General features: G+C 50.3%; 1 protein-coding gene across 1 annotated transcript; it reads left to right on the top strand.

Moving 5' to 3' along the window:
* The first annotated feature begins 2,214 nt into the window (after positions 1-2,214).
* On the top strand, positions 2,215-4,836 carry LOC124687904 (ASC1-like protein 1). Its single transcript, XM_047221633.1, has 5 exons — positions 2,215-3,098; positions 3,193-3,348; positions 3,458-3,643; positions 4,088-4,269; positions 4,477-4,836. The coding sequence occupies exons 1-5, from the start codon at positions 2,887-2,889 to the stop codon at positions 4,506-4,508; spliced, it is 768 nt and encodes a 255-aa protein (XP_047077589.1). The 5' UTR covers positions 2,215-2,886; the 3' UTR covers positions 4,509-4,836.
* Positions 4,837-11,731: the final 6,895 nt, after the last annotated feature.

Raw genomic sequence — 11,731 nt, 5'->3', positions numbered from 1 at the left:
ACACAGACTGGAAATGGTGAATGGAACCTGGGTGCGCGCGCACCCATTTACAAAAAACTCAAAAAAAATGCTATTGAAAAGTTTCAAAAAATGCGAAGTAAATTTTTGCATGTATATATTATGTTGATACTTACTCGTGTGTGTTTTCAAGGAAAAATACCATTGTGTGTGACCTACACAAAAATTACAAAATGCAAATTCATATTCCTGTGAATAGTACAAATTCATGTTGACTATTCTCATTCGGACATTTTGTCATTTTTATGCAGGCCACACACAATGGTATTTTTTCGTGAAAACTCACACGAGTAAGTATCAACATAATATGTACATGCAAAATTTTACTTCACAGTTTTTTGATATTTTTAAATAGTATTTTTTTAAAACTTTTCGTAAATGGGTGCGCGCGCACCCAGGTTCCATTCGTCCGGGTCGGCACACAGACACATATCTTGTGAACACCTAAAATTTTGATTTTGATTTTTTTTACATTTAAAATTTAAATTTTAAAAAGTGGTATCATGGTATCAAATAAGGTGTGGTATCACTAGATACGTTCTCTGGACTTAATGAATGGTCATACAAGGTTTCTCCGTAAGTATCTATTGAAGTTGAAAAAACTCCTAAGGAACAAAAAAAATATGTGGTTTCTAAGTGACAAAGTGTTGTTAATTAAAGATAACTTGGCAAAGAGAAATTAGAATGGATGTGAAGGTGTTGTTTTTTTATTCAAATGAGACCGTTGAGCATATATTTCTTGCATGTCCTTTTGCAAAAAAAAAAATGTTTGACGTATGGTGTATTTCACATATAACATTTCTCCACCTTCTAATATTACTGATATGTTTGGTAGTTAGTTAAATGAAGTGCATAAAAATGATAAAGCTAGTTTACGTATTTGCATTTCAGCTTTACGTTGGTCTATTTGAACTTGCCGAAATAGTTTTATCTTTAACAAGCAAAAGGGTATAATTTTTTGAAGTTTACACTGGATTTAATTATGGGCTTTCCTACTCCGCAGGATCGCGGGAGCATATGCTTACTGGATGCAACCGTCTACTACCGTTGCACATGACCTTTTTCTTCAAACTGTTGGGTGATGATATAGCAGAATTGAGAATGGATTGCTTTGTGATGATTCTTATCTTTCTTTCGTTGATACATATCTTAACCTTATCTAATTCTTGACGTAAACTTTGAATAACTCGTACCCTGAAATAAATAAAGTGATCGTGTGAATCTATTGATGTAGAGGTTAGGCTACTCTCTATTTTGAAAATAAAAATACGGAGTATCACGGTGATTGAATAAAGTGGAGGTGGCATTTTGGCACACGCGTGCATATGCACCCATTATAGAAAATAATAAAAAACAATTTTAGAAATGTGAAAAAAAATCTGACATAAATTTTTTCTTATACATTGTGACATCCTATGTTCGTTCACAAGTTTTCGTGGAAAAATAACATTTTGTGTGGTGTGTACAAAAAAGACAAAAAAATGTCCTATACGTAGTCGTGTTACAGCATTAAAATTTATCTTTTTTACAGGAGCCACAGAAAAATATTTTTTCTTTTGAAAACTTGTGTACCAATATAAAATGTCTAGATGTACATGTAAAAAATTAGTTTAGAATTTTTTAATACTTTAAAATGTAGATTCACATAATGGAAGCATATGCTCCTATGAGCCAAAGTGCATTTCCCGAATAAAGTGGCCTATTTTGTTTAAAAATAAATAAAAACTTACGCATGTCGGCCACTAGGCTACAACTCCCAAGACATTTTGGCATTTCGAGGCTACCGTACTTCATGTGTGCAAGTAATGCGAGTACAATCAAAAAAGTGAAATCGATAAAGTAGTGGTGGAGAAAAGTTTCTTCCAAGTTTGCGACCAACCCCGAGACCGCGCGAGCCGGGTCGCGGGAGCAGTCCAAACTCCCAAGTCCAGAGCCACCGAGTTGTTGAGTGCGACGGGAGGAGTCCAGTCCCATCGGCGGCGTTAGCTGACCGGATTCTCCTCTGTCCGGCGACCGGAGTTGGGCACGACGATGGCGTGGCTCGCGGCGGCGGTGGAGCGCCTCGTGGCGGCGGTGGACTGGGAGCGCGAGGCCTACCCGGCATACGATGACTTCCTCGCGCTCCCCCTCTTCGCCCTCTTCTTCCCGACCGCCCGCTTCCTCCTCGATCGCTTCGTCTTCGAGGTGCGTCACGCCCTGACCCAGGCCTCCGTTATTCAATCGAAAGGTTCGTTCATGGCTTTCTTGGCCAGAGGGGAAGCACTGAGCTTCAGAAGCTCACATGCTTGCCGGTCTGCCCCAGCTCGATTTGCGTCAGAATCCAACTTATCCGATAACCTGAAAAAGGCATTAGTATTTTGTAGGTGACCTAATCATTTGAGTCTTCAATTCTCTGCAAAAGTCTTAACCATAATAAAGCTGTTGTCCTGGAGTCCTCGTGTGTGTACTAGCAACTGCCATGTGCGGAAGAGTAATCTTCTCCAGAGTGGGCACTGAAAGTATTGAAGTGGTCTGTTCACAAGCACGAGCAAAATCTATTGTGGACATAAATGCATGATCATGTAGAATCTTTTGGGATAGTTGAGTTCGGCACCTGTGCTCTCAGGTTACCACTTTTGACGTATATTGAAACTTGACACTTATTTGCCTGTTCAGGTCTCTTCATTACTCAGAAATTTTAAGCAGTTACAGTACTTATTATGCTTTTCATACATTTTTTCCATAAGGATGCTTTTCATACATGTTTGCATAGACAGGTTGTTCAACATTTATTTTAAGTTTTAACCAATAAAAAGAATCCACTGACAATGCACTTGCTGTTTTATTCCTTTTCTTATATACTCGTTCCAGAGAGTTGCCAGGAAACTTATGTTTGGGAATGCACATGAGAAGAATCATCATAAAGCAGAGCAAACGAAAAAGAGGATAAGAAAATTCAAGGAATCGGCTTGGAAGTGCATTTATTTCCTATCTGGAGAGGTTTTGTCTTTGTTGGTCACGTATAATGAGCCTTGGTTCACAAACACCAAGTATTTTTGGGTGGGACCTGGCGAACAGGTTTGGCCGGATCAAAAGACAAAGTAATCTGGATCTTTTCGCTCTACTTGCACAAATTACTGACAGTTCTCATGCTGATCCAAATCTAATTAGTCAATGTGCTCATATCATCCACAGATTGAAACTTAAGGCTGTCTATATGTATGCTGCTGGATTCTACACATATTCAATATTCGCACTTATGTTCTGGGAAACAAGGCGTGCAGATTTTGGTGTCTCAATGTCGCATCATGTTGCAACTGTTGTGCTGATAATTTTATCCTATGTATTCAGGTATGTTTTCTGTAAGCGCCGTTGTTTCATGAACTTGAAATGTATCACTACTATCTTAGTTTTTTCTGCTCACTCCGTTCAGTTTCTAACTTGTTTATCAATTAAACAGGTTTGCTAGAGTTGGTGCAGTTGTACTGGCAATTCATGATGCAAGCGATGTGTTTTTAGAAATTGGGAAGATGTCCAAGTATAGCAATTGTGATTGGCTTGCAAATGTTGCATTTCTTCTTTTTGTTGTTTCATGGGTTCTTCTCCGCCTCACATATTTTCCGTTCTGGATTCTCAGAAGTACAAGGTAAAAGTTTCTCTCTGACTTATTAAATCTCTCAGATCATTGCTTACCAATTTTTTGTGAAGCAAACATACTTGGCTTACACCAAAAGGTTGTTGTGAACTCTGCAAGTAAGTTCATCTAAAGATATTATACCTCGAAAAAACTTTACTTATCTTGGGTCACGGCATCACAAGCTAAAACATTTGACATAGTTTGTGTGCTAATGTAATATGGAATTTTGTTTTCATACTTGTTTCCATGCTAATCATACCATTCATGTCTAATGCCTTACTTATTATAGCACAGTGAATCTACTAAATTAGTCCCATCAAGTATGTTGAATTCTGATAAATTAATAGATAAAGTTGATATTTTACAATCGGTGCAAGCTGACATGAGGTGTTGCCATGCTTTACTTTTTTTTATCAGAAGTTACATGACCTTACTAAGATAAATTTGTTTCAGCTATGAAGTTCTGTTGACTCTGGATAAGAAGAAGCACAATTTTGACGGGCCAATATATTACTATGTATTCAATTCCCTTTTGTTTTCACTACTTGTTCTTCACATATATTGGTGGGTTCTAATATATCGGATGCTCGTGAGACAAATTAAGACAAGAAATGTTGGAGATGATGTTCGATCTGGTAAGCTCTGTCCCTTGCAAGCATATGCACTCTATTAATCATGAACACATGAGCATTCAAAAATCGAAGGGTCCTTGCCTTAATTTTAGTTCCATTTTTCCATGTTGGGGATAAAGTTGTACTACTTGCTTGTTCCAATCATCCAATGGCTGACGGGGGGATAAAAGAAATCTCTGAATTTGCTATTTGACACTCCTCTACATGCAGACTCTGAAGAGGAAGACGAGCATGAAGATTGACTGCTGTTGTGATGATATAAAGGAACATCAACACATATGTTACAGCTTAATTTATGTATTCTTTTTCTGCATTGTGGGAATATAAGAATATGTGAAGATTGCTCTAGGATCATGTATACACGACATCATGCAGTTCACCCCTTAGCTGTTAATTACAGTCATTTTTTGGGAAAAGAGGCAATATTTTTTGGCTGCTCACTCTGTAGAAAGACTATATAGTCATTTATGTACCAGCAAGGAAAGTGTACCAGATATTGAAGTGTTAGTTCCAACCTAGAAAGACTGATTATATTCAATTATGCAAGTTTAATTGAAGTTTCAGTTCCAATCCACAACGAGTGATTATTGTTGAAGGATAAAGAGGGGTTTGGCGTAATATGTTGGATGTTGTATTGAGCCTCTGGGGCGAGTATATATAGGACGAGTATATATAGGGGTACAAGTCTTGAGAGCCAAGAAGACTATCCTAGAGATAAGGCAGGAGATGATTACAAATCATATACTACCAAATACACATATACCAAATATATCTCTAACACTCCCTGCAGTCGTAGCGGTACTGACGTGAACAACGGTGACGTCGCGGACGGTCAGACTGGAGAGAAGCCGAAGGTAGGAACCAACGGGCTGACACTCCCCCGCAGTCGTAGCGTGGGCGTCGTGGACGATGTCGCGTCGCGGATGCTTGGATTGTAGAAGAAGCCGAGGTGCTCATGTGAGGTGATAGCCCATTGTGCCGATGTCGAGGTAGCCGAGAGTGTGGGTGCTGCAACCTTGGTCGAGGGAGCCGCGTGAGGGATTGCCGTGGTCGAGGTCATGGCCGGGTGCCGGTGTCGTTGTAGCCGCAGTTGAGGTGGTGTGCGAGGAGGGTGGCAGAGACGCGCCGAGGCAGTCGTGGAGATGGTCGATGCCGAAGTCGATGCAGTCTGAGCCGTCGAGGACGAAGTGCAACCATAGTTTTGCCAGAACCAGGCACACGTCGGGACGAAGGCATACTCTCGTTTTGCCAGAACCGAGTACGCATAGAAGAACTCGGCGGTGACGCGGTCAAGGCAGTCGTAGAGGCGATGCCGATGAATACGTCGTCGAAGCCGATGAAGACGAGGCGCCGGTCCGAGCTTGCCAGGAACGAGGACGCATTGGGGATGAAGGCACGTACCGGTGTTGCCAGTACCGGGCGTGCGGGGGTAGGGAACATTACAAAGTGCGCGCCATGTCGGAGTAGACTAGCAGAGGAGGTCTCGATGATGGGTGTCGAAGTAGAGGAACAGGTGGCGTAGTCGGGAAAGAGGCGAGGACGCTGGCGGCAAAGTTGTAGTGTACGAAGACGTAGAAGGCGGCTAACCTAGCGGTGACCTGGGGTGGTCATGCTGGACGCCTAGACGGGCATTGCAGTGGTCGGCGAGCTCAGCGCGACCTGGAGTGGTTGGCGAGCCCAGCGGCGACCTGGGGTGGAAGCACGGCGGCGGTACACGAAGTAGGTGAGGAAGACCCGGCGGCGTGATAAAGACCATGCGCGGACGGAGGCAACCCGCGCCGAAGGGGCGGTGCTGAGGTGGCCTTAGACGTCGATGCGCGGGAGACGGCGAAGGTGAATGCGTGCGGTGACGCCACGACCCGAGGGGCCGGCGTAGCTGCTGGGCGCGAGTCGGTGCAGCGGCGGGAGACCAGCAGCGACGTACACGCCTCGGAAGGCGCGTCGGAGGCCGGTAGCGTGGACCAAAGGAGGCGGCGTTGCGACCCGAAGGGGCGACGCAGCGGCAGCACGATGCTCAATCGGAGGTAGGCGCGTGCTCGGGGACGTGCTTGGCGGAGACGTGCGCGGGGTCGGTTGATCAGACCGACGGCAGCGCTACACGTGCCATGGCGTGGACGACGTGCCGCAGATCGGAGTCATATGCGACATTGTCGGTGATGTCCCGGGCGATGACGGCGAAGAAGAACCGGCGATGGAGACCGTGCAGGCGAAGGCGACCGGCTGCGACACAAACGGCGTCCCATGTGCATCGCGTGCAGCCGTGCCCCACGGTAGATGGAGGCAGGCTGACCGAGGCAGAGACGACGTGGGCGAGCTGGCCGCGGCAGCCTACCAAGGCAGGCGCTGCAGCCAGCCAGCGAGTCGACCGCGGTGGCCGGTGTAGGGCGGATGAGGGAGGAGAGCCGGTGCGAAGTCGACGCCAAGGTTGGAGTAGAGGCGCGTGATAACGGCGGCGGTGGGCGACTTAATCCGATCTATGATCGGCAAAACCAAAAAAGAAAACACCGGTCGAGCGACCGGACAAAAAGAAAACCGATCTAAAGATCGGAAAAAAAGACTCGAGCGTAGCGGATCAACAGATCGGTGGACGAACCCTCATACGGGTTGCGCGGCCCCCAGAGTAGATCATGGAGATCGACCTCCCGGGGGCAGCGCGGCGCGGAAGCTTGGGCGGCGGCTAGGTTAGGATCGGCGCCGCTCTGATACCATGTTGAAGGATAAAGAGGGGTTTGGCGTAATATATTGGATGTTGTATTGAGCCTCTCGAGCGAGTATACATAGGGGTACAAGTCTTGGGAGCCAAGAAGGCTATCCTAGAGATAATGCAGGAGATTATTACAAATCATATACTACCAAATACATCTCTAACAATTATATTCGATTATGTAATATTTTTCTTACTGTCATGTGAACATTATTGCTTCATATTTAGGGATTTTTTTACTTTCGTTTCCTAAGAGCATCTCCAGCCGCGTCCCCCAAAGCGTCCCCCAAAGGAATTTGGGGCGCGCCGGACAAAAAAACCGTTCCAGCCGCGTCCCCCAAAGCCCATTTTTGTCCAACGCGCCCCCATACGGTGTCCGGCGCCCCGAGCCCGTCCCCGTCCCACAGGGGACGCACCGGGCACGCCGGACACAACGAAAAGCGAGGCGGGGAGTGGCGGGGCCGACCCGTCGGCCGGCACGATTAATTTTAACCTAACCGTCGCCTACCTCGCGACGGAAGTTATTCGCGCGCAGTGACACATGGCGGCATCTTTGCCTTAATGGCGACGGAGGGGCAGGCGAGACGTCTCGTCGGTGCTGCGCAGCGTCCACGCGTCGCCGGCGTTCGCATGCCACCGCCCGTTCCCGCGCGATCTTCCCGCCTCTTCTCGCCTGTTCCCGCGCTTTCTTCCCGACGTCGGCGTCTATAAAAGGTCTCCCGGCTCAATGGTAGCCACCACACCCCGCCGGCAACAAACACAGCCCTCGTCGCTCCACCGCCGTCTCCTCCACCACCGGTAGCAATGGCGAACCGCCCGGCGTTGGCCACTTCCCTCCACCGCCGTCTCCTCCACTTGCAGTCCCGGAAACGCAGGTCGACACCGACCCCTCAGCGGCGGCCCGGGAAGAGCGATGGCGTGCACACCGTCGGCAGCGGCGGGAGGCAATGCAGCGAGCAGGCCCGCCGGCCGGCGGGAGGCGGCGCGGGCGGCGGATCTGGCGGCGTTCTGCGCCCATGGCCCCGCTGCTGGCGAGGCCGCGGCGGCAGCAGCGTGGCAGGAGCAGCAGGACGCCACCGTTGCGGCGTCTGACGCCTCGACGAGACAGGAGGCGCGACGGTGCCGGTACCGGGCGGAGATGGAGCAGTGGTGGGCTGACGAGCGCCAGCGCCAGCTCGCTGAGCGGGATGCGCTGTACCGCGATCGGCGGGAGTCGATCGAGCGCCGGCGGCGGAGTCGATCGAGCACCAGCGGCAGCCGGCGGCGGAGGAGCGTCGGCAGCGGGAGGCGGCGCCGGCGGCGATCGCGGGGAGGCGGGCGGACCAGTTGGCGGCGGAGGCCGACGTGTTGGCGGCGGCGATGATGGAGGCGCCAACAGATGTGGAGGACGATGCGCCAATGGAGGAGGAGGAGGCCGATGCGGAGGAGACCGAGGTGGAGGAGGACGACGACGACGAGTTCGAGTGGTCCGACGACGACGGGCCGCACCCGGACGAGACGGCCGATCAGCAACGCGGGCTCGTCGAGTCCTTCGAGTCGGAGAAGAAGCTCCAGGACGACGCCCGTGCCCGCGAAGAGGCGCAGATTCTACGCGCCATCGAGCTCTCCCTCCAGGCGGCGCAGGGGAGGGCGGAGGAGGACGCGCGGCGGGAACGGAGCCGTCGGGCCAACGCCGAACGCAAGGAGAGGAGGCGCGCGCAGGAGGAGCTGCGGCGTAGGGGAGGCGACGACGGGGCGGGGCCGTCGAACGCACCGCCGGGTGGTCAGTAGTGTAGGTTTAGATGAAATCTAGCCGTTTTCATTCAAACTTTGTAATATATAATCAAAATTAAATGAAAACCTTTATTTTCGTGCACCAAAATTCATTTGGGGCGGCGTTTGGGGGACGCGACTGGGGAGCGACGTCCCCCAAACACGACACGAATAAAACACGTCACCCAAACGCTCAATCCGGCGAGGTTTGGGGATGCTTTGGGGGACGCGGCTGGAGATGCTCTAAAACACGCATGTATACTTGTCGCTACCAAATGATAAAGTTGTGCGGGGTTATCGTTCTGTGGACGGCTGCGCTACGAAACATTTGGAATCAAATCGTTTCCAAACAGGTGCGAACGAAAATACTGAATTCAGGTTCCGGTTTAGTTCCGGAATCACAAATCAATTCGGACCCGATCCAACGGGGCCATGATGCTATATCTATACTCCAACGCGGTGAGTGGTTTTGTAGGTTCACGCCTGACGATGGCATCCTTGGGAGAGGATATCGCACGAGAGATCCTGCTCAAGCTGCCGACGACGGACCTCCTCCGCTGCAGCTGCGTCTGCAAGCTCTGGCGTGGAATCGTCCACGACCCCTCCTTCCGTAATCTCCACAGCAATGCCAGCGCCGCCGAGGCGGAGACCTTGCTCGTGCAGGAGTTCCGTGGGCGCGGCGTCGGCCTCAAGATGACCGTCCTCACGGTCACCTCGGGGAAGCCCATGTCCCGATTCACCGAGGTGCCCGGCGGCTATAGGCCCGTCAACGCATGCAACGGCTTCCTTCTCCTCGCGTCCAGCGCCCCTGACTGGCCAGTGTACGTGTGTAACCCCGCCACGGGCGAGAAGCTGAAGATCCCGGCGCCACCACTGATGGACCACCTCGAAGGACGCACGTACGCCCTAGGGTTCAGCCCGTCCACGTGTCAGTACAAGATTTTCAGCCTCTCCTTCACAGACACAAGTTTGGAAGATACACATGAAACTTGCGTGGATGTGTGCACATTGGGCGCCGATGATGGCATGTGGCGCCGGCACCAAGACTTGTTCCGTGCATTACATAGCCTCCACCACCCGCCGCCGGTGCTCATGGACGGAAAGTTGTATGTGGTTGTAAAACAACTAGGGATTTACTGGGCACCCGATACTATGATGCTTGTGATCGACGTGGCAAGTGAAGAGCACGGAAGGTACAACCTCCCGGAGACGTCCAAGTGGTTTCACAAAGCCAGGGTGCACGCCTTCAACCTGTGCGGGCAACTATGCCTCGCCATACGCATCGTCGGCCAGCGGCGGGTCAATTTCTGGGTCATGGTGTCGCTGCAGGGAAAACCACACGTCAACAAGTGGTGTAGGCCTGACTGGGAACGCCGCTACAGCTTCTACTTGAATGCCGACGACGGCAAAGATGAGGACAAGCCGTATTGTGCATGGCTCGACAGCAAAAACGGGATGTTGTGCTATAGGTTTGGTGATCGTCTCTATAGGTACGACATCACAAGGAAGAGGAAAAAGGCACAGATCCAGCTGCCATTGCCGGTGATGCCTTTTGCACGGCCAGACGATCAACAATGGAACGTCTACGAGGGTTATCGCCCCAGCTTTCTATCGCCTCATCTCACGCTAGGCACCACGTTGTTACCGCAAAAGCAACGCCACCAAGGAGAGGATTGCGAGCAAGCAGGATTACTACATGCTCTGGGTTAACAGCAATCGTCCAAGAAAAGATGCTCTACGAACACATCTGATCGCACAAACCATCCAATTCGTCTTGCCAAGAGGATTTGCAAGGCAACCCGCTATAGTTAATTGACTCACACAAAAAAAATCTCGAATTCTTAATCCGTAATTTATAGTTCACAAGAATTATGTACAAATATTTCATACTTGATTGTTATAAAAAATGTATACTCCCTCTGCTTAGAAAATAGGATGTCGCACACAATTACTCTTAATTGGCTCTTAGAGCATCTCCAACCGGCGTGCTATATAGGTAACGCGCTATATAAACCGCCGATATGGCGCCGGAGCGCGAAATCGCCCCTCCAGCAGGCGCTGCATACGGCGCAGTGCTGCAAATTTTTTTGGGCGCGGGCCGGTTTTTCCTATCTCAAGCGCTAAACTTTGGGCTCCGGCTGCAGCGCGTCATCGCTCAACGCACGCGCGAAGAAACCCCGCGCTGAAACTTCTCCCCGTGCCTCGCCGCCCCACCGCCCAATCATCGCCTCCGCGCCGCCGCCGGCGCAATTCCGGTGTTGGACGCGCCCTACGGCACTCTACTGACCCCTCCCTACTCCATTCCACCTGCCTCCGCCTCCGTTGCCCCATGCGCCAAACCCTAGCGGTGGCGCGACGCCGGCAACACAACCGCCGCGGCCCGAGCTCTCTTCGTCTCGCCGCGCCCGACGTTGTACACAAGTGCTGCCGCCGCGCAGCTGGCCACCGCGTAGGCCCCCGGCAAGGCGCGGGCACCGCTGAGGAGGAAGGTACCGGCGTCCAAACGCCCGTCCGCAGCCGTGGGCGCTGGTAACCCGCCGCCGGAGAAAGTGAAGGTGACCGCGACCCGCCACGTGCAGCCTCCGCCGCCACCTCCACCAATGAACCATCTACCGCCGCCGCCTCCGTCCTCCGACCCATCCGGAGCACATACGGTGTTCGAGGAAATGCCGGAGAGGTAAAGAACACTTCTTTTTATCTAAATTTTAGTTTAGATGCATACATAGCCGGAGAATCGTAAATTTTGTTGCAATGTAGAGTCGATGATGAGGCTTTCATGGAGGCAATGCATGTTGGGTCTTCGTTTATGCATGATGACGCCTGAATGGATCTTAGCAGACAAGAGGGGGGTGAATGGACGCTACACAAATTTTATGTCGTTTTCAATTTTTAGCGATGCGGAAGGTAAATGTGATAGCTTTAGTGGTGGAGATGTTCCTAGTATGATCCTAGGCAAGTGCAACAAGTAAAGGAACCAAGCATGATAGTAAGAGTAAGGAGCGGGACAAC

The sequence above is a fragment of the Lolium rigidum genome, chromosome 2 (assembly GCF_022539505.1).
Source record: "Lolium rigidum isolate FL_2022 chromosome 2, APGP_CSIRO_Lrig_0.1, whole genome shotgun sequence".
Classification (NCBI taxonomy): domain Eukaryota; kingdom Viridiplantae; phylum Streptophyta; class Magnoliopsida; order Poales; family Poaceae; genus Lolium; species Lolium rigidum.
This window is presented reverse-complemented; position numbering and strand designations above follow the sequence as displayed.